The 27,626-nt window shown below is 50.4% G+C and overlaps 1 protein-coding gene across 1 annotated transcript; it reads right to left on the minus strand.

The window, feature by feature from the left end:
* Nucleotides 1-2,408: 2,408 nt before the first annotated feature.
* On the minus strand, nt 2,409-3,359 carry SFTA2 (surfactant associated 2). Its single transcript, XM_036868926.1, has 3 exons — nt 3,099-3,359; nt 2,762-2,850; nt 2,409-2,623 (listed from the first exon to the last, which is right to left on the minus strand). Exons 1-3 carry the CDS (start codon nt 3,157-3,159, stop codon nt 2,537-2,539), a joined length of 237 nt encoding a protein of 78 aa, XP_036724821.1. The 5' UTR covers nt 3,160-3,359; the 3' UTR covers nt 2,409-2,536.
* Nucleotides 3,360-27,626: the final 24,267 nt, after the last annotated feature.

Genomic DNA, 27,626 nt, shown 5'->3' on the forward strand with positions numbered 1-27,626 from the left:
TCAGTTTTTCAGTCACACTAGCCACGTTTCAAGTATTTGATAGCCACGTGTGGCTAGTGGCTACCATATTGGTCAGTGCAGGTTATGAAATAAAACATTTCCATCATCATGAGAAGTTCTATTGGAAAGCGCTGGTCTAGGACCTTGTAGGCCTTTGTAAAGACTTTGTTTTCTTCCCTCTGGGAGCAGGGAAAGGAAAGGAAGTGACTTTCCTGTCAAGGATATTACCAGGAAGTTGTATACATACTTCCTTTCTACTTGCAACCCGTTGGACAGAACCTGATCACAAAGCCATTCCTAGCTGCAAGGGAGGCTGGGAAATGTAACATAGCCACGTGCTCAGCTAATATTTACATCACTATCCAAAAGGAGGGGAATGACTATTAGAGGAAAGTTAGCAGCCTCTGCCACCCCTAGGTCTAGTGAACCCCAAAGCATTCTTTTTACTGCCCCGCTCTGCCTAGAGTCTGGGAAGAGAATTCTTTGAGAAAAGAATCTGGAAATCACAGCCCTATGATTCCAGGCCCTGAGATTCAAGAACCAGGTTAAGAAGCAGTTAGCTTGGGAGTTCGGGACTGACATGTACACACTGCTATATTTAAAATAGATAACCAACAAGGACCTACTGTATAGCACAGGAAACTCTGCTCAATATTCTCTGATAACCTAAATGGGAAAAGAATTTGAAAAAGAATAGATACATGTATATGTATTGCTGAATCACTTTGCTTTACACCTGAAACTAATACAACATTGTTAATCAACTATACTCCAATATAAAATAAAAATTAAAAAAAAAAAAAAGCAGTTAGCTGTCTGCTCCTCCAGCCTTTTGGAGATCCAGACATTTAATCCCTTGACTTGTTTGGGGCCTATTCACTTGACCCATGGGTGTCACCTGCCCGCCAGTGCAGGCTAGGGGCCAGTCATGAAATACTGGGGCCCTTTGGAGCCCCCAGCTACCTCTCCTCCAGGCCCATAGTCTCAGGACAATTGTCAAGGAAACTAAAGGAATTTTGTTTTACTATGCTTTCTCATTTTCAGGGATACTCCATATGGAACTGTTGTCTTCCCCTCCCTCTGAAGGAGTCAGTCTCTAGTTTCATATGGTGGTGATGGTGTGCAGGGGAGTGGGGGACGAGGTTGGTAGAACAGGTATTGTGGAGAACAGGAGGCAATCATACCAATGCCCTCCACATGGTCAAGTCTGGGCTGCATGCTTGCATTTTGAGACAGCCGGTAAGAAGTCAAGATCATCTTGAGTGTGGAGTCAGATGTGTACCTGCCTCAAGAAAAGCAGGAGATGGGAATTCCCTGGTGGCCCAGTGGTTGGGAGTCTGCGCTTCTACTGCAGGGAGCATGGGTTCAATCCCTGGTTGGGGAACTGGGATCCTGCAAGCCGCGCCGCCAAAAAAAAAAAAAAAAGGCAGGAGAAGGAGGACCCCTGGGGGACTAGGATTTATATGCTGGGACCAGGTTTCCACCCTAATAACGATCCTTACCTCCCAGGCCCACTATCTGAGAGGTACCATGGCAAGTGCCCTAGGTAACTTATCCATGTAATCCTCAGACCAATCCTAGGAAGCAGGTACTATCATTATCCTCATCTGGCAGGTAAAGAAATGGAGGCTCTAAGAGAATAAGAAACTCACCTAGGATTTAAGAGTGGGCCTGTGGGACTACACGTTCGCATAGTTACCAGCACAAGAACACCCATCCTCTTCTCCCCACCACTCTGCCAGGCTGGCCATCCTCTCACAAGCTGAACCCCTCATCTCTCACCTGAACTGGCCCCCATGCCACGTCCTACCCAGACTGACCTGTGTGGATCCCTTGGTCAGGGGGCCCATATCCTGGGGGTGTTCTGCTCACATCCCTGTCTGAGGTTCCTGAGCCCCCAGCCCCAAAGCTTAAGCAGGGGGAGATGAAATTAAAACCTTGCTTAAGCCAAGGCATTTGCCTGGTGTCAGATCTCTCCACTGCTAATGGACCTCAGTGAGTGACTTATGCTCGCTAAGCCTCAATTTCCTCATCTGTAAAATTGGATAATGAGACCTATTATGCTACATGCAAGATTGTTGCAAGCATTGAAATGGGAAAGCCTCACGCCTGGAACAAAGCAGGAATTCAATAAATGTTCCTTTTCTTTATTCCCAGGTGTTCTGAAGAACTCAGCTTGAAGTGTGTGTGTATATGCACATGTGTATGTGTGCGTGGCGTGTGTGTGTGTGTGTGTGTGTGTGTGTCCAACAGTTAATTCCCCACATTCCTTCTGGCCTTTGACACTGGTGTTAAGAGAGAGAGCGTCCACCCTGGAAACCCTCTGCTTAACAAGGGAGAGTCAGAGACTTGAGTGTCCAATTCCATTTTCCTGCCGGCCCCTCTGCTCATGAACCCACAAAGTCAAGTCATTGAGCTCAGCATATTTACTGCCACTCAGCAGGGTGAGGGCCTGCTGGAAGACGGGGTCAGGCATTGCACCTGCACCCCGGGGACGGGATGCCCCAGCCAAGAAGGGCACAGGCTTCGACTGCTCTCAGACTTTGCAGGTGACGTGGTGTGGGGATCCTGCATGATGCAGGGTGACACTGGTCCCTGATGGGAGGTGGAGGAGGGAGCAGAGCTGAGGGAGAGAAAAGGTTAGAGGGCGAAGTGTAAGATGGCTGTCACTCACACCCCGGAGACAGCCAGAGGCCCAAACTGACTCAGAAATGCACTCCAAGTTCACACAGCCCCATCCTTTTCCCTCCCCAAGGACTACCTTCTCGAGCAGTCCCAGGAAGCTGGAATCATAGGAGGAATTTGCCAGAAAAGAGTCCTTCATCTTCAGTTGCAAAGTCATTTCTGACCCTAGGAATCCAAAAGCACAGCTTAGGACCCAGCCACCAGGGCCGGATTCCCTCGGAGATGCGGGCACCCCCTCCTGCCCCACACCCATCCGCGTTCCTCTTCCCTGACAAGGCCCTTCCAGACCCTCTCGTTGCAGGAGTTCAGCCCTGAACACTCAGGAACTCAGGACTAGGGTGCCTCCATCTCTCTCATTCCCTTTCTCAGACCCTTGTCTTGGGCACCCAGGTGTCTAGCCTTCCAGACCTTACCTGCTCCCTGTGAGCTGGCGAGGAGGGTCAGGAGGATGAAGAGGGACAGCCCAGCCCCCATCGCGGCTTTATCGCTTCTTGCTTCTCAGATGGACAGAAGAGATGTCTGAAGGCCTGCTGGCCTCTCCTTAACTGGCCTGCCTTCCTACTCGCCACTCAATCCTTAGCACAGGTGTGTGTGGGGAGATGGGAGGGGGAAGCTGGGGAACTGGACTTTCCGGTTCTCTCAGTTTGGCTCTGAGGACCCAGGAGAGGGCCATTCACTGGGCTGCTGGGGAAATAGAGAGCGGTCCCCTTTCCTCCATCCTGCGCCCCACTTCTCCCCCATGTCTCGAGGCTTGAGGGGGTGGGTCCCTGGTCTCACAGAGAGGGAAGCTGAGGAGGTATCCCTCTGTGCAGGTGTCTGGGCCCCACCCAAGCTTGGGCCTCTCATTGCTCTTTAGGGATTAATTATTAACTGCAATTAATTTCTATCATCCCTGCCACCGAAGGGCTCAGGAATGTGGGCCCAAAAGGGAGGGGTGGGTTAGGACAAGTTCTTCCCAAACCCAGGTGTTCTGCTCCCCCAGCCACAGTGGCTTTCTAGGTGAGAAATCTGGGTAAGGGGGAACTTTCGTCTTTGAATATTTTGTTTTAGTTGCTCTAAAATATCCTAGCTACTCAGGCAGGGACACGAATTTCATCAAATATCCGCCCCACCCCCCTGCCTTGTGCACTCACGGCAAAAGGGATTCCCTCATCCTCCCAGCCAACACCCTTTCACAAGGCACTCAGAATGGCAAACACAAGGACAGATTTGTAGAGGGAATTTGGAGCCCATCTAGTTTACCTTCTTTCTTTAAAAACTGCGAAACAAAGGCTCAGAGAGGGTAAATGACTTATTAAGGTCACACAGTCAGTAGCAGAGAGATTAGAACCCATCTGTCATTCTGCCAGACACAGGGGTAAGCTCAACAGACTGACAAACTTGTCACGTAAACCGCCTAGAATGCACAAAGGCACATGCCCTTTGTCTTCTTAGCTGCCTCCCTTTTCATCTTCTCCCTCTTCCCCCCAAAACCAATGGGCCCCTGTACATGGAGGCAGAGAGGACCCTGGGCAGAGTCAGGGAGAAAAGCCAAAAGCAGGACCAGGCACCTTATCTTTGATAAAGGAGGCAAGAATATACAGTGGAGAAAAGACAGCCTCTTCAATAAGTGGTGCTGGGAAAACTGGACAGGTACATGTAAAAGTATGAAATTAGAACACCCCTTAACACCATACACAAAAATAAACTCAAAATGGATTAAAGACCTAAATGTAAGGCCAGACACTATCAAACTCTTAGAGGAAAACATAGGCAGAACACTCTATGACATAAATCACAGCAAGATCCTTTTTGACCCACCTCCTAGAGAAATGGAAATAAAAAGAAAAATAAACAAATGGGACCTAATGAAACTTAAAAGCTTTTGCACAGCAAAGGAAACCACAAACAAGACGAAAAGACAACCCTCAGAATGGGAGAAAATATTTGCAAATGAAGCAACTGACAAAGGATTAATCTCCAAAATTTACAAGCAGCTCATGCAGCTCAATATCAAAAAAACAAACAACCCAATCCGAAAATGAGCAGAAGACCTAAATAGACATTTCTCCAAAGAAGATATACAGATTGCCAACAAACACATGAAAGAATGCTCAATATCGTTAATCATTAGAGAAATGCAAATCAAAACTACAATGAGATATCACCTCACACCAGTCAGAATGGCCATCATCAAAAAATCTACAAACAATAAATGCTGGAAAGGGTGTGGAGAAGAGGGAACCCTCTTGCACTGTTGGTGGGAATGTAAATTGATACAGCCACTATGGAGAACAGTATGGAGGTTCCTTAAAAAACTAAAAATAGAACTACCATACGACCCAGCAATCCCACTACTGGGCATATACCCTGAGAAAACCATAATTCAAAAAGAGTCATGTACCACAATGTTCATTGCAGCTCTATTTACAATAGCCAGGACATGGAAGCAAGCTAAGTGTCCATCAACAGATGAATGGATAAAGAAGATGTGGCACATATATACAATGGAATATTTCTCAGCCATAAAAAGAAACGAAATTGAGTTATTTGTAGTGAGGTGGATGGACATAGAGTCTGTCATACAGAGTGAGGTAAGTCAGAAAGAGAAAAACAAATACCGTATGGTAACACATATGTATGGAATCTAAAAAACAAACAAACAAAATGGTCATGAAGAACCTAGGGGCAAGACGGGAATAAAGACGCAGACCTGCTAGAGAATGGACTTGAGGATACGGGGAGGGGGAAGGGTAAGCTGGGACAAGGTGAGGGAGTGGCATGGACATATATACACTACCAAATGTAAAACCGACGGGTAGTGGGAAGCAGCCGCATAGCACAGGGAGATCAGCTCTGTGCTTTGTGACCACCTAGAGGGGTGGGATAGGGAGGGTGGGAGGGAGGGAGACGCAAGAGGGAAGAGATATGGGGATATATGTATATGTATAACTGACTTACTTTGTTATAAAGCAGAAACTAACACACCATTGTAAAGCAATTATACTCCAATAAAAATGTTAAAAAAAAAAAAAAAGCAGGACCAGGGAAATGGAGAGATGGAGGGAGACACTGTCTATCCCATAAAAGTAAACAAAGTGCGATCCCAGGGCTCCCAGACTTGTACTGGAGAGCAGGAAGCCCAGAGTGGGAAGAATTAATAGACAAAAAGATCATCAGACATAGGAGGTAACAGCAGGGGTGAGAAGGTGAGAACATAGTGAGATGCCTTGGGGCATCTGAGTCCTCTTAAGAGGAGAGTGGGAGCACGCCCATGTCTTTCTCAGCTGGCCCTCTTCTTTCCATGTAATCATAGCCGAGGCTTCTGTGTGCTAGGCACCTTAGAAACATTATTTCCTTTAATGCTTATTATGGCCCTTTGAAGTAGGTACTACATTACCCCAGTTTTAGGGGTAAAGAAACGAAGACTTCGATAGGTCATGTGACTTGCCCAAGCCTGCACAGCTTAGAAGTGGTGGATTCCAGTGCGGTGGATTTAGAGCTGGGTTCTGAACTTGCTCATTGCACTGTCCCTGAACACGATGATTGTCTTACCAGGTGTCTCTCTTCTCCCGTCACCCCTTCTCAGCCAAAGGAATGGAAAGCTCTGTGGGCTGCAGCCATTGGGAACGACGGATGGCTCAGGTGTTCACCCTCCTGCCCTGCCTTGGGCTCTCCTAAGGGTCAGATGCAGTCCCCAGATAGTGACGTTCTCCACCCACACCCAGCTCCCAAATCCTGCTTCCACAAGGGACCCGTATATCCTCACCCCCAATGGTTATACTTCTAGGAGCAAGAGGACCTTGGGAATAGGACACCTGGGTCTCTTCCCTTTGAAGAGGACCTGGGCTGGGGACTGACTTGGGCCTGGGGGTTAGATCCCTAATCCGGAAAGAGCCTGAGAGCCTGGTAGGGGAGTCCTCGGGATCTTACTCACTCTCCCCCTCACCCATGGCTTCCTGGGATCAGGCTGGGACAGGTTAGTCCCCTGGGGACAGCTTGGTGGCCTCTCCCTGGGGATGGAGATCCTGGTGTTGATGGAGGCCCCGGCACACCTGGCTCTTCCGAGACTTGTAATAAGGCCTCAAAGCCTTTAAAGAGCCGGGGAGACAGTCCTGGAAACGCACCTCAGCGGGCATCATGGATGCTGCACTGGCGCTACTCTTGGGCCTGCAGGCCTTGGCTGGCTACAGTGAGCACCCGGGCTCTGACGTGAGGCACTGGGGTCAAGATGTGGACTCTGGACCCAGGGAGATGGCCAACTCTTCTAACACCATCTTATCATCTTTCTTCTTCTTCCAACAGCTCAGCTGATCCCATTGGGGACCTCTAACTCTGGAGGCATCTCCATCACCTCTGGGGATGTCTCTGCTGGTCTCCCAACTGCCTCTGGGGATATCTCTGCAGGTCTCCCCACCATCTCTGTGAGTTTCTCAAGTTTCTTCAACATCTGGGGCTTTGCCCAGCAGTCCTCAGACTTTAGATCTGACCATTTTGGGGAGCACGTCAGGAGTGGTATCAACTTTGCCAGGTGATACTTCTGTTGCTCAGTCCATCTCTGCAGAACTCTTTGGCTTGGCCCATAGCTTTGGGTGGGGGCTTCCTGTGTTCAGCCCTGAGTAAGTTGTTAGTTCCCCGGAACCTCACTGAAGCAGTATCCTGGCCTTGGTGGCTATACAAAGGCTCCCCTTCTGCTTTTCAACTTATCAACTTTTTCTCTTAGTGCATTTTGTATCCTGCCTAAGACATTTTTTTGCCTACTTCGAGGTCATGAAGATATTCTCCTACACGTTTTTCCAGAAACTTTATTATTTTTGCTTTCAAATTTAAGCCTATTATGCATCTCAGATTAATTTCTGTGTATGGAGTGAGGTAGGAGTCAAGATTCCTTTTCTCCCCTTACAGATAACCAGTTGCCCCAGAACAATTCATTTCAAAGACCCTCCCTTTCTCCCCACCATTGAAATGTGTGAGTCCCTTTATCAAAAGTCAAGTGACCATGTATGTGTGGGTCTATTTCTGGACTCTCTTCTGTTCTGTCTGTTCTTACTCCAGTACCACAGTCCTTAATGTCTGCAGCTTTGCAGCAAGACTTGAGGTCTGCTAGTGTAAGTCTTCCACTTTTGTTTTTCTTTAAGACTGTCTTAGCTATTCTCAGTCCTTTCATTTTCATTGAATCCGTTTATCAATTTCTACCAAAAACTGGCTAGAATTTCAATTGAGGGGGCACTGGATGGAATTTCTGCTTCTGTTCTCGCTCAGATCTCCTCTAGCTGTTTTCCCCTCTGCCTTTCTGGGATCTTTCTCGGCCACAACAGCCCCTGGGACTGCTTCACCTGTGCCTGGGACTTCCACACCAAGTGGGGCTGTCTCAGGAAGTTCCACTGCCACCACAGCTGGGGCGGCCACCACATCCCCTGAGCTCAGCATCCCGACCTGTAAGGTGCTCTTGTTTGCATTGGGTCATTGACCTGCAGGCAGCTCGGCTCCTGGAGAGGAGTGTAGGGACAGGCATTAGGACCTGCTTTAAACTGTGTTTTGAGTATGTCTGAGGATGTCTCCAATACTTAAAAGGGTTTTGGTTCCCCCTCAAGCCTCTGGTCCGACCAGCAGCCAGATGTCTTGTTACCTGATTGCTTCCTCAAAAGGTTTTCAACTTTATTCCTCATGGCCCAATCTGTCTTTCCAGGGCAACAAGCATCCCCTCCACAGATCCTGTCCTCCCTCCTCCCTCTGTCTCCCTCCTTCCCTCCCCTTCAATCCTAGTCTCCCCACCAGGCAGTCTGAGGGCAGGAAATGAGTGGAGGGAAAACACACAACTGACTCTGGCTCCCCTTAGAGATCAGAGTTAGGGTGGGGCGGTGGGAGGACAGGGGGGCTCAGAAGAAGGAGAGAGACCCACCCAGGGACCCTCACAGTGCAGAGACATCACAGATGGAGAGAGACGCGGACAATAGAGCCTGCGATATGGAGGAAGGTTCAGAAAGACGGAGAGACGTGGATGTCAGTGAGGACTTTAGAGACTGACAGACACGTCCACAGGTGTCGGGAAGAGGTGACTGGGGCTTGGAGTGAAGCCCTTTAAAACCCCCTCCACTGAGATTCTGTTCCCGAGATGACAAGACAGAATTCCACAGAGAAACATGGTCTTAGAGTTACATAGATGTCAGAGTCACAGAAGGAAAGATGGAAAGTCACAGAGGGCAGTGGGGGTCAGGGGGTTGAGGTCTCCCTGTGTTCCTCAGGCCCAAAGCCACAGGAGAAGGGCTCTGTCCCTGACTGGGCCATTGTGTTGATCACTCTCACTTTGGTGGCAGCAACTGTCAGCCTACTGTATAGTATCAAAAAGGTGAGTGGGGACTTCCCTGGCAGTCCAGTGGTTAAGACTTCGCCTTCCAATGCAGGGGGTGCAGGTTCAATCCCTGGTAGGGGAGCTAAGATCCTACATGCCTCACAGCCAAAAAACCAAAATATAAAACAGAAGCAGTATTGTAAACAATTCAATAAAGACTTTAAAAATGGTCCACATCAAAAAAATCTTAAAAAAAAAAAAGGTGAGTGAAGCTATGGTCCAAATGTGTGGGTCCCTGAGGCCAGTGGAGCTGGGACCTGGTGCCCCAGAACTCTGAGAAGAACAGGGGCTTCAGGGTAAAAGATGACAGCTTGCCACACTTAGGGAGGGATGAGGGGAAAAGGGAACCGCAGTCTGGGTGGCTGAGAGGAAACACTGACCGGGCAGGAATGGGGGTTTGGGGCCACTGAAAGAGAGGCTTGGGAGCGCTGCAGGCTGACCAGCCCATGGAGGTGCTAAATTCAGCTCTAGGCAGTGAAGAATCAACTCTGTGAAGTTAGTTTATAACCTGGGTTTTGAATCCTGGCTTTGCCATTATAGCTGTGTGACCTTGTGCAAGTTACTTAACCTTTCTGTGCTCCATATTCCTCATTAATAATAATAACTAATAATATATAATATGGGCTTCCCTGGTGGCGCAGTGGTTGAGAATCTGCCTGCCAATGCAGGGGACACGGGTTCGAGCCCTGGTCTGGGAAGATCCCACGTGCCGCGGAGCAACTAGGCCCGTGAGCCGCAACTACTGAGCCTGCGCGTCTGGAGCCTGTGCCCCTCAACAAGAGAGGCCACGACAGTGAAAGGCCGGCGCACCGCGGTGAAGAGTGGCCCCCACTTGCCGCAACTAGAGAAAGCCCCCGCACAGAAACGAAGACCCAACACAGCCAAAAATATAAATATAAATAAATAAATTAATTTAAAAAAAATTTAGAGGAAGTGAACATATTCCAATAATGAGTTTAGGGAAATAAACGGACTAGTCCTACAAGCATTACATTAAAAAAAAAAAAAAAATATATATATATATAATAATAACTAACACTTAAATAACACATTATGTGCCAGATACTGTACATATTTTAGTTCACAGCAGCCCTGTGATATAAGCAGTATTACTGTCCCTTATTCTACTGAGGCCTGGGTCCCTGGGGGAAAGTGTGGGGTAGCAGACTAGTGGAAACAGGAGTTGTCAGTCAGCCCTGCGTCTAGATGAAGCCGCAGGGGAGGGGTCTGCCTCTGCTTCAGTCTCCCCATCCTTCAGGACGCATTGCCTGGGAGGAAGCCTGCCCAGTTCTGAGCATTCGGTCTTTGGCATGACTCCATGGAGCTTAATTAACCTCCCATTAACTGCATTAATGAGCAGTTGGCCGCTCCTCTTCCCTCGCATTCCAGCCCTGCCTAGGGCTTAGGGACCAGTCGTGCCAAGTACTGAGACAGATTCACATATTGGCCCTCTAGTCCTCCCGTGAGCCCCGCTGCCCCAGGGCCCTGGCCTCCTGTCCTCTGGGTCCAGCCCTCTCCACCCCCTCTGCCTGTTCCACGTTGCCCTAGAACGCTGGCAGTAGCCAGCCCTGGCTTCCACTCCATTCGGCGGAGTCAACACTATTGATTGTCTCCTGTGTACCAGGCCCTGTCCCAGGTGCTGGGGATGCAGCAGCGATCATGGCAAAGACCTCGCCTGCAGGGTGCTGACTTTCCAGTAGCGGAGACCCACAGTGAACAAATTAAGTGGGTGATAGAGGCAGTGACTTAGACACCTGGACCCATGGCTTTCTCTCTCCTTAGAGTCCCAGGTAGCCTGTCCTCCCCTTACTCCAGCCTCAGCCACTGTCTCTTGGGAACGCAGTGTATGAATTTTGACAGTCTCTGAGCTAATGTTTGCTTCAGGCAAGGAATCAGGACAAAGGGGAGAGAGAGACTCCAGGGAGCTCCTAGAAATGAGAGGTCTGCTTTTCTGTTTAGGGGTGGATGGGGGCTTGCAGGCAAAGAGACTGCTGCTGGGCTGAGGTGGGAGGTGGGGGGGGAAGAGGGAAGGCAGAGCCCCTGTCCGCTGAGCATCTCTGCCAAATATCTTGGCTTCAGTGCCTCTGGGTGGCCTGGACCTGCTGGCATCCCTGGTGAGGGATGTCAGTCCCTGGGGTTCCATAGCTGTCTTGTCTCTGCCACTGCCCCCACTGTCCCCACTTCTTGTGTCATCTCTGGACACCTGGAAGCACCTGTCTCTGCAGCAGTGGGCTATGTGAGGGCTTTCCCCCTTCTCTGCTCTTTCACCTGATACTCATGGACAGCTCCACCCAGGGCAAAAAGAGTGACCTTGTGTGAGTAAGGGGTGTGGAGAGCTGGGCTGACGCGAGAGAAGTGGGAGGGGGAATGTGCAGCTGGAGAAGGACCAGAATGTGAACCTCCTCCCAGAATCCAGGCATCCAACCAGCCCCCTCCCCATCCAGCCCCAGGCAGAACTCACTCCTTCTGGAACCTATCATCTGCTCCCCACCTGCCCAGAACCCTGGAGGCTGCCCACCCAACCCCCCACCTTCCACTGGGGCTGGGGCAGGAGTCTGTCCCTCCCAGTTGCCTTTCCCTGCCCCCAGATCCCACCCTTTCCGTAGGCACCCACGTTCCTCGCTCCATGACGAAGCAGCTGCGGTCTCCCGTTATCAGGGCACCCCTGTGGGGTGGGGCAGTTCCATTTGTTTAAGATTTAGGCCTGAGGGGCCCCAGCCCCAATGACGTCAAACCTGGGCCCATATAAGCTGAGGGGACCCCAGCCCATGGCCTCAAGCAGCCATCCAGCTCCAACATGGCCCAGCCGGCCCACGGCATCCATTCCATCTTTGGCCTCCAGTGCTGCTTCCTCTTCCTTCTAGCTTCCCAGGAGGCAGGTAAGGTGCCCTCAGAGGCGAAGGGGTCACCATCACATGGGGGGATAGAAAATAGAGAGGGGTTGTTTCTTAGCATTCATGTGGTTGAACGACCAATCACAGAAATGAACAGCAAGTGACTATGTGGTGGGAAAGGGGGTGGGTTCGGAGCTACTGCATACAGTTGTCTAGGGTGTACACTGCTCAAGTTTGCCAGCTAAGGGGCATGTCGGAGATGAATTACAGCCTATGCTCTGCTCCTCAAGACATGGCCTGCAAGGCTGCAGCCACCAGAGGGGGGCTTCTTTTAGTCTGGGTAAAGACACTGGCTGGGTTGGCAGTCCTGGGTAGGCAGCGGCAGGGACCTTACACTCCCTGAGCCCCTGCTCTGTGCAGGGAATTCACAGGCGCTCGAGGTACTTCATCTCATTTCATGTCCTCAAATCCCCTGAGGTGGTTAGTAATGTCCCATTTTATAGTGAGGAGAATGAGACTCAGAGAGGTAAAGGGCTTGTCCAAAGTCACAGAGGCAAGCAGGGGTTCCACCACGCCACCCCCGCCGCTGTCCTCAGGGGGCATAAGGTGCATTTCTTTCCCAAGAGCCCTGCTCAGTTCTGATCTGGGTTCCAGCCCTGACTCTGGCCCATGTACTTAGTCTGGGCTTCTGTAAAATGGGAAGGATGCTGCCTGGCTGACATCAACAGTTACTACGCGCTTGGCGTTGTTCTAGGCACTTCATCTGTGTTTACTTATTTAATCCGCATGACAACTCGATAAGGTGTGTATGGTTTTATCCCCATTTTACAGTTCCGAAACATCCCAGGGCTTTGGTAAGAAAGTGAATATAGAAAAGTTTGACGGTGGCCTATATGGGGAAAAACTTTTTTAAAAAAGTGGATATACATATATGTATAACAGATTCACTTTGCTGTACAGCTGAAACGAACACAACATTGTAAATCAACTATACTCCAATAAAAATTTAAAAGAGGGCTTCCCTGGTGGCGCAGTGGTTAAGAGTCCGCCTGCCGATGCAAGGGACGCGGGTTCGAGCCCTGGTCTGGGAAGATCCCACATGCCGCGGAGCAACTGGGCCCACGCACCACAGCTGCTGAGCCTGCGCTCTAGAGCCTGCGAGCCACGGCTGCTGGGGTGCCCGGGCCTAGGGCTCGTGCTCTGCAGCTAGAGAGGCCACCACAATGAGAGGCCCACACACCGCAGTGAAGGGTGACCCCCACTCACTGCAGCTGGAGAGGGCCCGAGTGCAGCAACAAAGACACAACGCAGCCAAAAATAAATAAAATAAAATAAATTAAAAAAAAAAAAAGAGGTGCTGAATCATTAAAAAAAAAAAAAGATAGAAAAGTTTGGCAAGCAAAATAGACCCTACAAGATAAAGTGAAATTGCAAAATAAGTTCACTTAGTTAAGAGAGTTTTGTGACTGAACCTGGGGAGCAGAGATGCCCAAACATAGGGGCAGCTTGGAGGGGCCTGGGCGATTCAGAGGAGGGTCTTACAAGGTAGACACTTGGCAAAAATAGATTCAGAGAGACTCTCTACGTACTGCATAGGGTCATCCACGGTAACAGCGTTGATGATCCCAAACCAGGCCCGGGAAGGTCGTGAGTCTGGATGCTCTGGGCAGCACTGTGGGCAGGGGAAGCAGCAGCTTTTCCTTCCAATGGTATTTGATCGAGGGTGATGTTAGAGGAAGTTTCTCCTTCCCTGAGCTCAGGGTCATGCTGGGGCCGGAGGGGATGCAAGCTGGTGACTGGGCAGATGGTGGACGGCAGGGGCAGGGGCAGGGGCTGAGGCATCTCTAAGTTGTCTCTGCTGGGTCTCAGCAGTGCCTTGATTTGATGCCCTTCCCCCCACCTCGAGGGTCTGGGGACAGAGGCATCAGAGCCGCCCTGAGCCGCCCACCACCCAGTCCCACGCACCTTCTCTTCCCCTTCCTGTCACGCTGATTGTCCCACCTGCCACTCTCCATCCCCTCCTGTCCTGCTGCTGCCCAGGAAGAGGAACCTGTAGGGGGCAGAAGGGAATGAGTCCCGAATCATCTCCACACACATTCACTTTTTTTCCTCACATTCACTTTATTTTTTACAGTTTATTTTATTTTTATTTTTTAAAATTTATTTATCTTATTTATTTTTGGCTGTGTCGGGTCTTCGTTGCTGCATGCGAGCTTTTCTCTAGTTGCAGCGAGCAGGGGCTGCTCTTCGCTGCAGTGTGCAGGCTTCTCATTGTGGTGGCTTCTCTTGTTGCAGAGCACAGGCCCTAGAGTGCGTGGGCTTCAGTAGCTGTGGCACGCAGGCTCAGTAGTTGTTGCTCCCGGGCTCTAGAGTTCAGGCTCAGTAGTTGTGGCGCAGGGGCTTAGTTGCTCCGAGGCATGTGGGATCTTCCCAGACCAGGGATCGAACATGTGTGCCCTGCATTGGCAGGCGGATTCTCAACCACTGTGCCACCAGGGAAGTCCCTCCTCACATTCACTTTTGAGGGAGATTTTCTCTGAGGCACAGGACAGGCACAGGGCACACTCAAAATCCGAATTCTGGAGCAGGACACTCTGGGCTCTGTGTGTGTGGTCTGGGAGACAGCCACGCTAGAGCTTGGCTGGCTGGGATGGAGGGCACGGGTGGGGAGGGAAGAGCCGCTGGGCGCTCATATTCTGCAGAGAAGAGCAAGGGGGAGATAGGTGGGGGAGGGCTTGAGTCTGGGGTGGGGTTGGGATGGAGTCAGGGTGGAAGTGGAGTGTAAGTCAGGGCTGACACATAACTGTGTCCAGCAGACAGTGCGGCCAGGGTACGGAGGGAAGAGTGACAAGAGGAGTGGATGAAGACCTTTAGCCCACAGGTCTGGGGTACGCCCTGTCACTTATCCACAGGACCAGTCAATACCCAGACGCAGATAACTAGATCCTAGAACCCCAGAGTCTGCATCATGCAGCCACAGAACCACAGGTGCAGCATCTAGATTAAATCATCACTGAAGAAAGCACAGATGGGGCTGAGGTCCTGCCTGAGGAGAATCTAAAAAAGATATTTTCCTATAGTAAATGTTATTTGATTTAATTTCTATGACAAAAATAATATATGCTCAATCTAGAAGCTGAAAAATGGAAAAAATTAGAAAGAAAAAGAAAATCTTTTCTAATACTCTGTAGTTGTCCATGCAAACATTTGAGTGTTTTTCTCTTTCATCTTTTTTACTATGTCTGTGTTTTAGGTCACATATTGAACTTAAACTGTATAGACACTTTAACAAACATTTACGCACATTATTGCAAATGGAGTAAGCCATTTTTGAGGGATGGGACACCAAGAAACATCAGAAATACTCTTTTGCGTGAGGCTGCTCTGACAGAGACTCCATAGCACGAGTCACTTAGTAGGACGTCCATCTTCTTTTCAAACCAGTGAATGAAGCAGATAGAACAGGCCCTTGGAACTGTACACAGTTTTGATGCTGTGGGATTTGTTTTTACTCTTTTATCCAGGCTGAGTATCTACCACCAGTGTCTTGTGCTAAAGCCAGGTTTTGCTCTCTACCTATACCTCAGTGACCAAAACAGTTCTTTTCTGACCACTATTGTAGTCAGTGAAATGAATATCTCATGGTGGAAACTTCCTAGGAAAAGAAAGTTGCTACCAATGATAGATCTACTGGGGAGAAGAGATGGTCATCTCAACCTGGGGGTTAGGTCACTGATTTGCCTCAAGACTCAGGACCAAGGAATCCCTTGAGCTTCAACTCCCGATTTTATAATCAATGGTTCCACAACTATGTGATGTAGATCTGGAATTCTAAAATCTAGTTATCTGAGTCTAGTTATTGACTATGTGGCTCCTGTGGTTAAATAATGACCAATATCCCAAAACGGGTGGGCGAGAGACCCTCTTTCAACATCTTTTCATCTCAGGGCTCAATTACTTAACATAGCAGAAGTTACCCTTGGTCTCCCAACCTTTGGAGGCCACAATTATGTTTGTTTTCTTACTTAATATGCATAATGAAAGGTTGTTGGCATGGCTTCTGAAGAGTTTTCATCAGTCTTAAAATATTCTCTCATTCATCCATTCAACAAATACTTATGAAGTGCCTCCTATGGGCCAAACATTGCTCTGGACTGGAGGACCTAGGCAATGAATAAAACACATAAAAGTCCCTGCCACTGTGGGAAGTAAACCGCACTTGTAATACATTAGAAACTGGTGAGTGCAATGTTGATAAAACACAGCACGGGGAAGCGACTCAGGAATGTGTGTGTGCGGGTTGCGGGGGGGTGGGGGGGGTGGGGGGGAGGTGGGGGGGTTGAAGGTGTGGTCAAGGTAGACGCAGAAGTGTATGGGGTGGCGGGGGGTAGGGGGGGAAGCCAGGAGAGACATCTGGAGCTGCAGAAGACAGGAGGGCAAGGCCACAGGCTCAGGCTCCCCTTACTACCAGGAGAAGAGCAGAGCAAAGTATGAGATTGTTTCAAAGACTACAACTTGAATTCAGCAAACACTTTAAAGAGTCTTCTACGCTCCAGAGTCTTCTATGCTCCATACTTCCTTTAGTCTTCACACTACACTGGTAGGTTGACATCATCGTTATTTACTGTTCAGGACATGGGGCTTCGGAGCATTTAAGTGACCTGAGTAAGGATGCAAACCTAGTGAGGGATAGTGCCTGGACTCTATCCTCTCCTCTGATTCTTTAAGGCCAGTGGAATTTGCCACTCCGGGCTGCTGCCTGCACATTTATTCACTCCGTGGATATTTAGTCATCTCCTATCACATTTAAAAGCATCTGGGGTGTAGTGAAAAGCCTCTTTGCCAATTACTCACCCTCTTTGAACTTCCTTTCCTCACCTGCAAAAGAGTAAGATTGTACACTTGCCTCACAAGTTCGTGGTGAAGATTAAATAAAGAAATATATGTTTTTGGTCTTTTTTTTTTTTTTAAACCCACTGAGTTGTACACTTTATTTATTTATTTATTTGGTTGCACCGGGTCTTAGTTGCGGCTCACAGGCTCCTTAGTTGCGGCATGAGAACTCTTAGTTGTGGCATGCATGTGGGATCTAGTTCCCTGACTAAGGATCGAACCCGGGCCCCCTGCATTGGGAGCGCCGAGTCTTATCCACTGCGCCACCAGGGAAGTCCCTAAATAAATATATAAACATCATCCTTCAGAGGTTCCACAAATGTCAGTGTTCTTCCTTCTCCAAGAGACTGGGCTGACCTATAGGCTGTATAGTGTGGTCTTAACCAGTTAAAGCCTGGGCCTGGGAGCCCAGAATGTATGTTCCTGTTCTGGCTCAACCTCTTACTTGCTGAGTGTCCTTGGGGAGATTACTTAACCTCTCTGAACCTTGTTTCCTCATCTATAAAAAGGGAGAATAACAAATAGTTCTCAACCTCAAATGGCTGTTGTAAAAAGTAAATGAGTTAATACACCCTCCTTCGTAGGACCTGCCTGTCTCCCAGTAAGTGTTCCAGAAAGGTGGGCCATTGCTCTGGCTGTGGGATTGTGTGCAAGTCACCATTGCTCCAAGAAATTCAAGTTTCTTGGCTGTAAAATAGGGACATTGACAGATTCTAAGATGCCTTGTGGGGAGCTGGGAGATCAATCACCTTAGAAGACAACCCAGAAAGAGAATGACTATGAGGCAATTAGCCGAGCTCCTGGCCCCAAGAAGGGGCCCAATAAACAAGGGTCACAGTCGGTATTGCTGCCGAGGGAATCAGAGAATGGACCCAGCCCGGTGAAGTGAGGGCCTGGCAGTTCAGCCCTCCTCTCTCCCCAACCTTGAATCCCATCAGGGACTTGGGCTTACCTCCTACCCTCACCCCCTTCTCGTCCACCCGTATTTCTTTCAAGGACTAAGTTCCCCAACCCTCAACCCTCTTAAGGAGTCAGCAGGGAGGTGGGTGGATTGTGGTTTCCTGTGACTGGGAGTGTGTCCAGGTTCTGGTTGCCACCTTGAACTAACAAAGTCTGGAAAGCTCAGTTATGTAACGACGCTATCTCTCTCACTTTTCCCGCTCTCCTGGCTCTTACTGTCCTGGTTAGATATCAGAGACATCTCCTCTGTTCCCACTGGTTGTTCTTCCATGGAATTAAGGCCCACATCTGTTCATTGATAGGGGTGTTTTCCCTCACACACTGTCCATAAACATAGTCGGTCCCTGCCAGAATCCAGCTGCCTTGTTCACACCTCCCAGGACCCCCAAGTCGATATCCTTTTCTTTCAAAAGGGTCACCTTCATCTATCTCAGATGGCTTCAGGTGTGTGAAGAGCGGGAGCCAGTGGGGAACCATAAGGGTTGAGTCATCTCATCCGCTTCCCTGCATCCAGGTCAACCTTCATCACCAAAATGAAAGGTTCCCATCCCCCTCCTCTACCTACCGTCCATCCCTCTTCTTATCTTCTCACACATCACCTGTGTCTACTTACTAATCTCTGTGGGAAGTTTTGCCAGAGGTCTCACCTCAGTCTCTCACACAGTCACATTTGTGATGGAGCTGGACTATTATGGAAAGATAGAGATTCTGACATTTATTCCCTTTCCTCTCAGCTCTGCAGTGGAAAGGCAGCTCCATTCCATAAGTATATAAACTCTAAAACAGCACTTGTGGAGCAAAAGGCCAATCAATATCTCCTCTCAAAATCTTACAATGTGATAAGCCAGACAGAGAGTAGAGGTTGACAGGCACACAAACAACTGTAATGTCACGTTGAAGGTAGCAGGAAAGAGTAACTAACAAAAAATTTTTTGAGCACTGAGATGAAGCTGGATCTTATCTGCTTAGAAAGGTCAGGAAAGATGCCGTACAGCTAGAAAGATCTGAAATTGAGAACTGAAGAGTAGAGGTGGAGAGGAAAGAGGTGGCATTGCTGCTGAAAGGACAGCCTCAACAGAGGTCCAGAGACTGGAGGTGAGAATGGGGATTAGATACCAGAGTATTCTGAAGAGACTGGCTGGGGAGATACATCTTGGGTAACAAAGGGACCCCTAGAGATGAGGTGAGAAGGGAAGCAGGGAAGAGCATGGAGGAAGTTTCTTATTTGCCTCTCTCCCTTCACAGGTGCTGCCACACTTCAAGAACTCCAGAAAACTCGTGAACACCCAACATCTGATCATTTGTTCTCTCTGGCTCCAGGCCCTGTTTCTATTACCCGCTCTGACCACACTGCTCTTCATTCAGAACACAGCTCCCCAGACCACTCAAAATCTACAGAAACCCATAAGCGAAAACACCAATGCAATACCACACACCACTCCAAGCTGATTCACCATGCTGTAGATAACTCCAAAAGCTCTGCAACTCAAGATGCTCCTCCCACTTCTGAACAAAACCCCAGCAGTCAAGGAAAAGACCCAATTACCCAGAACAAACACAACATCTATACTAATGACTCCACTAACACAGATAAAGGATTGGTTCACGAAAAACATCCAACCCCAGCACCCAAGAGCAAGACAACTTGTCTTAAGCGCACAACAAAGAGATCAACAGTAACAAGTAACCCAGCTAAAACTGTAACACCAAGTACCACCTCAGACAAGACCACTGAAAAGACCACACAAAAGCCAGGAAAACCTAATGAACAAAAACAACCAACCAGGTCAAGTCATGAGAGGACCACAGGAGCCCCAGAAAATCCCACGAGACATGGAGGAAAGACCACATCAGGCCATGAAAAACTCACAGGAGCCCCTGCAAAGCCTGTGGAACATGGAGGAAAGACCACATTGGGCCACATGAGGACTGCGGGGACCCCAGAAATGCCCACGGGACATGGGGGAAGCACTGCGTTGGGCCACAAGAGGACCACAGGGCCCCTAGAAACACCCACGGGACACGGAGGAAGCACCACATCGGGCCACAAGTGGACTGCAGGGCACCCAGAAACACCCACAGGGCACGGAGGAAAGACCACATCAGGCCATGAGAGGACAATGGGGGCCCCAGAAACACCCACGGGACACGGGGAAAGCACCATGTCAGGCCACAAGAGGACTGCGGGGGCCCCAGAAATGCCCACGGGACATGGGGGAAGCACTGCGTTGGGCCACGAGAGGACCACAGGGCCCTTAGAAACACCCACGGGACATGGAGGAAGCACCACGTCGGGCCACGAGTGGACTGCGGGGCCCCCAGAAACACCCACAGGGCACGGAGGAAAGACCACATCGGGCCACAAGAGGACTATGGGGGCTCCGGAAACACCCACAGGACACAGGGGAAGCACCGTGTCAGGCCACGAGAGGACCGTGAGGGCCCCGGAAATGCCCACGGGACATGGGGGAAGCACCGCATTGGGCCATGAGAGGACCACGGGGCCCCTAGAAACAGCCACGGGACACGGAGGAAGCACCACGTTGGGCCACGAGTGGACTGCGGGGCCCCCAGAAACACCCACAGGACATGGAGGAAAGACCACATCAGGCCATGAGAGGACCACGGGGGCCCCAGAAACACCCATGGGACATGGGGGAAGCACCATGTCAGGCCACGAGAGGACCGTGAGGGCCCCAGAAATGCCCACGGGACATGGGGGAAGCACCGCACTGGGCCATGAGAGGACCACGGGGCCCCTAGAAACAGCCACGGGACATGGAGGAAGCACCACGTCGGGCCACAAGTGGACTGCGGGGCCCCCAGAAACACCCATGGGGCACGAGGGAAAGACCACATCGGGCCATGAGAGGACCACGGGGGCCCCAGAAATGCCCATGGGACATGGGGGAAGCACCGCATTGGGCCATGAGAGGACCACGGGGCCCCTAGAAACAGCCACGGGACACGGAGGAAGCACCACGTTGGGCCACGAGTGGACTGCGGGGCCCCCAGAAACACCCACAGGACATGGAGGAAAGACCACATCAGGCCATGAGAGGACCACGGGGGCCCCAGAAACACCCATGGGACACGGGGGAAGCACCATGTCAGGCCACAAGAGGACCGCGGGGGCCCCAGAAATGCCCACGGGACATGGGGGAAGCACTGCATTGGGCCATGAGAGGACCACGGGGCCCCTAGAAACACCCACGGGACATGGAGGAAGCACCACGTCGGGCCATGAGTGGACTGTGGGGCCGCCAGAAACACCCACAGGGCACGGGGGAAAGACCACATCGGGCCATGAGAGGACCACGGGGGCCCCAGAAACACCCACGGGACACGGGGGAAGCACCATGTCAGGCCACAAGAGGACCGCGGGGGCCCCAGAAATGCCCACGGGACATGGGGGAAGCACCGCATTGGGCCATGAGAGGACCACGGGGCCCCTAGAAACAGCCACGGGACACGGAGGAAGCACCACGTTGGGCCACGAGTGGACTGCGGGGCCCCCAGAAACACCCACAGGACATGGAGGAAAGACCACATCAGACCATGAGAGGACCACGGGGGCCCCAGAAACACCCATGGGACACGGGGGAAGCACCGTGTCAGCCCACGAGAGGACCTCGGGGGCCCCAGAAATGCCCACGGGACACGGGGGAAGCACCACGTTGGGCCACGAGAGGACCTCAGGGCCCCCAGAAACGCCCATGGGACATGGAGGGAACACCACATCGGGCCACGAGTGGACTGCGGGGCCCCCAGAAACACCCACAGGACACGGAGGAAAGACCACATCGGGCCACGAGAAGACCACGGGGCTCCCGGAAATGCCCACGGGACATGGAGGAAGCACCGTGTCGGGCCACGAGAGGACCATGGGGGCCCCAGAAAGGCCCACAGCACACGGAGGAAGCACCACATCAGGCCATGAGAGGACCAGTGGAGCCCCAGGAAAACCCATGGGACACGAAGGAAAGACCACACCGATCCATGAGGGAAGCACTGGAGCCCCTGCAAAGCCCACAGAACATGGAGGAAAGACCAAATGGACTCATTACAAGAACTCAGGAGCTCCAGCAGAATCTACTAGACATCAAGAAAAGACCACATTGGCCACTGAGACCATAAAATCCCCAATTAAACACACAGAAAATTCAACAAAAGTCACAGCAGCCGCAGAGAGTATAAGACCTCCAGTGAAGGTCACAGGACACACATCTATTAGTACTACCTCTCCTTGTCCAAATAAAACTGAGGTTTCCCGTCATGTGCCAGTTGGTTCTTTTACAGCCACCAGGTCGATCATGTCGGAAGCCCCTGACAAGAGCCATCCACACCAGACCAAAGATGGCTCACAAGGAGATTTCCATGCTGGAGAGATGGGGGAGAATGATTCCTTCCCTGCATGGGCCATAGTTATCGTGGTCTTGTTGATTGTGATTCTCCTCCTGGTGTTCCTTGGCCTGATCTTCTTGGTAAGGGAGAGTGATGCCCAGGGGAGTGAACCCATGGGATAAGGAGTTGAGGAGATGTTATGGATCAGAACTGGAGGGACTAATAAGTCTAGGAAAAGGGGCATAGTGTGGAGGATGGTAATAGAGGGATTGTGGTGGTGGAAACTATGGAGAAAGAAAATAGATGCATGCGACATGAATAGTGGAATTGGGAAGAAAGCAGTGGCTGAGAAAAAAAGGGTGTAAAGTAGGGAAAATTTTGGAGTTGGAGATAGAGTCTGGGGTGTGAGAATGGGGGATATTAGAATAAGGAAAATAAGACAGAGGAGGGAACTGGAGATGAAGTCTGGAACTCAATGTACCGGATCTGGGGCTGGAATAAGGATTAGGGTTTGAACGGAATCTTGGGAAAGGAGCAAGCCATGTCCAGGGTCAGGGAGAATAGAATCAAAGGACCTGAGATATGGGTGTCGAGGAAAGTAAATGGCATGGCAGATGGTACTCATTCCTCCTTTCTCTTCCCAATCACAGGTCTCCTATTTGGCACGAACACGCCGTGCACTGATCCAGAACACTGAGAACAATGACCCAGAGGATAATGGGGGCCCCAATTCCTACCCAGTCCACCTGATGGAGCAACAGACTCTCGGCATGGCCCAGATCTCTTCCCCATTATGATCTTTCAGAAATCGCCCACGCCCAGCTCTTCCATGCCCTACCCCTTTCCTGGATGGAAAATGAGACCCACAATTCCTATTTCCTGGACTCCAGGAAGGGCAAAGTACTGACGGTTAACACATCAACCCTTCAACTGCTGTGTTATTGAAACTGGTCAAGGGATGAAGTGATAAGCAAAAAGGATATGAGTTTGGGGTATAGAAAAGAAAGAACGAATAATACAGGCAAGTGTTCTCGATAGAAGATGATCTGAAAATGAAAAGGTGTCTGATGGATGTACGGGGTGGGGATCAATATAGGACTCTGAGTTTTGGGAGGGACAGCACAGTGAAGGGAAGTTCGGGAGCCTTAGAAGGCAATGCTCCAGACTGACTGTGAGTCAGGGTTATGGGCAGGGGGAGTCGAAAGACAGAGCTTCTGGGTTTCAGGACCAACCTATATTATTTCCATCTACTACTACTTAGAGTTTGTGTGTAAACAGGCTTGTCTCTGAGTTCCCAGGGCCCTTGACTTTTTTTTTTTAATGAAAAAATGGGATCTGAGAAGAAAAGAGGATTTCCTTCTCCACCCTCTCCATTCTCAGAAAAATTCCAGAAAAGATCATAAATATCTGTCACCCAGATGGCTCTTCTCTCTCCCTCCTGAATCCCTTAGTTTTCCTAAATGTCTGCAGTGGGCATCCTGTTGGTTTGGCTTGCTGGGTTGTGTGTGGGCACACAGGGAGGGATTTTTGTTTGGCCTGCAGTCTCATCCATGGATCCCCACCCCAGACCTTCCTTGACGGTGTTCCCCACTCATCATTTATTTTCCTCTCTCCCCGCAAAGCCCCAAAGTCTTGGCTTTTTTCTGTAGGAGTCATCCATCTTCTCTACTGCCCCTATTCTCTCCACACCTTCACCCCAGATTCTGATTTTTCTCCTTGCAGACATTTCATCTGTGTATGTTTTCTGGATTTTCTCTCCAATTTATTAAAGCCCTTTCACCTATTACTGATTGGGCAGAGGGAGTAAGGGAGAGTTAGCTGATGACAGATAACTTCTTTCTATCTATTGGTCTTTTTACAATAAAGTGTAAATATTTATAAAGTAAGGCATCATAATTACTGGACTATCAGTTGGGAGAAAGTCCTGACTGGTGTTCCTGGCTCTGGCTGTGACCTTACAGATGACCTTGAGCAGGAGTGGCTGGAAGACAGGAATTCTTCGGAGGGTCGAGGAAGAGGAGGCTGAATTTCCACAGTTCCTAAAATGGCTCATTCCTGGATTTCCAGAAGAGCCAGCCTGAGTTCATGCTTGGCTCATTTGCATGGTGACAAAATGAGGAGAAAATGGGTTAATTAATAAGCAAGTATTTCTAAGCACCTATTATACATTCTGTTGAGGATTACAAAGAAGTATAAGACATAGTTCTCATCTGGGACACAAATACAGGAAAATTAAAATTAAATAATTCAGTAAGAGTTATCACAAGGCAGTACTACACAGAATAAAACAAGACTCTAATGAATTAAGCCCAATATTTATGCACATCTGCCATGTTCCATACTAATGTTAGGAGAGCAGCCCTGCTCCAAAACCATTCCGTGCCCAAATGTCAGTCCCAACCAAACCACCGCCCATCATCCATGTAGCCTTGGGTCTCACTCTTACTGGAAGAGGATAGCATCAGCATCTCTGCTGACCAGAAAGGCACTCTAGTTTGCCACAGGCCTTCCAACCTTGACTCTATCCAGAATCAAACAGCAGGGCCACGAGCAGCTTTTTGCCACTTTTGGCATCCCCATTTGCAGGAAGCTGGAAGCCCATCTTGGACAGTAATCCTAATCCGTACACTCATGTCAGTGGATTATCTGCCAGGACCCAGCCCTGGGCTGGGAGGGCCCTGAGGCCTGAGGGGCTCTCTGAATCTTCACCTGGAGATCTGCTCTGCTAAGGGCAGAATTGTAGCGCGAGTGCCAGAAAGGAGGCAAGCCAGGTGCCAGAGGGACCCCAGACTTAGGTCCCTGGAGAGAGCCTTGAGGCAGAGAGGGACACCTGGGTTCTGGAAGAGGGCTGGAGTGCCATAGGAAAAAGGAGGAAGCTGCCCGGTTATTAGTCTCTGGGTAGATGGTGACTCAGCATGTGGCAGCTGCCATGACAGGAGAGTCACTCGCTCTGGGAGGAAAGCAGATACCCCCTAACCCCAGCCTCTAACCATGAATTTCCCCAGCCTGGACCCTAATTAAAAAACCAAAACAAAATAAAGCAAAACATCCAACTCGACCAATGCCTCCCTGCCAAGGCACCAATATGGAGCATTGGGGGTCAAAGAGCGTGTGTTTGGGGGAGTGGGGGAGGTTCTACATCTCCCCAAAGCAAACAGGGACAGTGGGTGCCATGGGCCCCAGGGCACGGCCCTGAATGTCTCCCTTCCCACTTCTCTCTCCCAGGCTAATGATCACTTTGATATCTAAGGGGAAATCCTTTAACAAGCTCTGGAGCTGGGCTCTCATTAGGAAAAATTACTTAATGAGTGAGTGGCAAGGCAGGGAATGCTCCCTGGCCCCCTTCCCGGGGAAGAGGGAGCACGCCTTGGCAGCGAGCACCCAAGATCCCTAGGACTAGAGCAGCCTCCAGGTGCGAGAGCAGAGGGGGAGCCTGAGCAGGGCGGCCCGGGGCAGGGCAGCGCGGGCTCTGGGTTCCCCAGTCCACGGCCCTCCTTCCCTGGAGTCTCCACTTGACCTGTGGCTCCCGAATCTCACTCCCTAACAGAGCGGAGTCTGGCAGAGGGCGACAGTAGGCTCATCTGAGGATCCCACCAGGTCCCCACCTCCCCCCGAGGAGCGGCCCGCCTGGGCCCCGGCCGATGCCCTCCTCCCACCCTGAAGCCACTCTGATGGGGGGGCGGAGTTTTGGGCGAGTCCCCCGTCCTGGCCTCAGCCACAGTCTCTGAGAGCGCCACAACCTCCACGATAACATCTGTGCCCACAACACCCTCTACTTTGATCTCTGAATCCACCGAGGCCTCCACCAAAGCGTCTGAGACTACCCGTCCTCAGCAATAGCATCCGTGTCCACCACGGCGTCCACCACTGGCTCTAGGACCACGACAACATCTTCTGAGACCACCATGGCCTCCACCACCAACTCTGAGACCAGGACAGCTGCCAGCACAGCCTCTGATACCACAACAGTCTCCACTAAAATCTCTGTGACAGCTGCAGCTCTGTGCCCTCCACAGCTACCACAATGCCCGCTGAGACCACCACAGCCTCTGATAGCACCTCAGCCTCCATGATGACATCTGTGCCCACCACAGTCTCCACCAATGAAACCACCACAGGCTTTGAGACCACTCACCATAGCTTCTACCACAGCCTCAGGAACCACTGTGGAGTCTGTGCCCGCCAAGGCCTCTGAAACTACTGTGGCCTCAACATACTGACCCCTGGTCCAGGGGATGCAAACGATACTTCACAAGACAGCTCTGGCCTGTTATCTGTCTTTCCAAATAAAGTGCTGTTGGAACACAGTCACACCTATTTGTTTACATCTATAGCTGCTTTCCAGCTACTTTGCGTAACTGTAACAGAGACTGTGACCAAACAGCTTAAAAATTTACCACCTGGCCCCTTACAGGAAAAGTTTGCCAATCCTTGCTCTAGTCCAAGACCAAACTATTTTCTTTTTTCACTTGCTCTCTGGCACTTGCTCTGAATAAAACCACCTCTGCGCTTGCCATCAGCACTCGTACTGGAACTGATTCTACCCACTTTGTTCTGAGCCACCCTCTGCTATTCCAGTGACGGACACTGTTCTTGTATCAGTGTAGCCACGTCTCATCTAAACACAACCATTGCTGCCAACACCACCACCTCTACTGCCTCTCCTGTCCTCCCACCTTGTCTGAGTCCCCCGCCCCCACCCCGCCTCCATCCCTGGGGTCGCCAGCCTCTTCACGTGGGTCATCTGTTCCGAGCACACTCAGCTCGACTTTGTTGATCACCACGATTGTGTTCGCTTATGTCACCTCTGCTCCAAGCCATGAGCACTGCCTCATCCATGGAAAAATCTTATTCTATCATCTCTTCTTCCAGCACCATCCTTATACCCAGTGACTACATCACAAGACTATCAGACCCTATTCCTTTCATCCCAACCCACCCTCTTCTCTGTGGGTGACCACTTCCGTAATTGAATAGATCTCCCACATCCACATGGGTCATGGCCACATTTCCTTAATCTTCTGCTTCCACCATCAGCAGCACCATCTATGCACGTATTCTACCTCCTCTTCTGTAAGACACTCACCTTTATTCTGGGGACCATGGCCTCAGGCGAATCACTTTCTACCATCTCTCGTCCCACCACAACACCTCTCCTCAAACCACCAGCACCAGAGATGTGTTATATCAACCCCTCTGCTCTAAGGACACCTGCCTCCCTGTTAATTATCTCCACTACCAATGCATCATATTGTGTGACCTGTTTCCTAGACACTAGGATCACTGGAACCAAACCAACTACACCCATCTCTGTCTCCACAGCTCCTGGAATGGACTCCACATTCCCTGCTACCAGGAATACTGTCCCTGGGAGAACCCCAAACACCTCTGGCCTGGGCACATCCATTATTGGCACATCATCCAACACATCAGTGCCAGGTACTAGGACCACCAGGACAGGATCTACCCATGAGCCAACCACCACTCCTGGAACCAGCACCATCTCCCATAAAACAAGCCCAGTCTCCATGGGCACAAGCACAGTTAGCGTGAGCCACACACCAGCACATATGATTAAA

This window comes from Balaenoptera musculus, chromosome 11 (genome assembly GCF_009873245.2).
Source record: "Balaenoptera musculus isolate JJ_BM4_2016_0621 chromosome 11, mBalMus1.pri.v3, whole genome shotgun sequence".
NCBI lineage: Eukaryota > Metazoa > Chordata > Mammalia > Artiodactyla > Balaenopteridae > Balaenoptera > Balaenoptera musculus.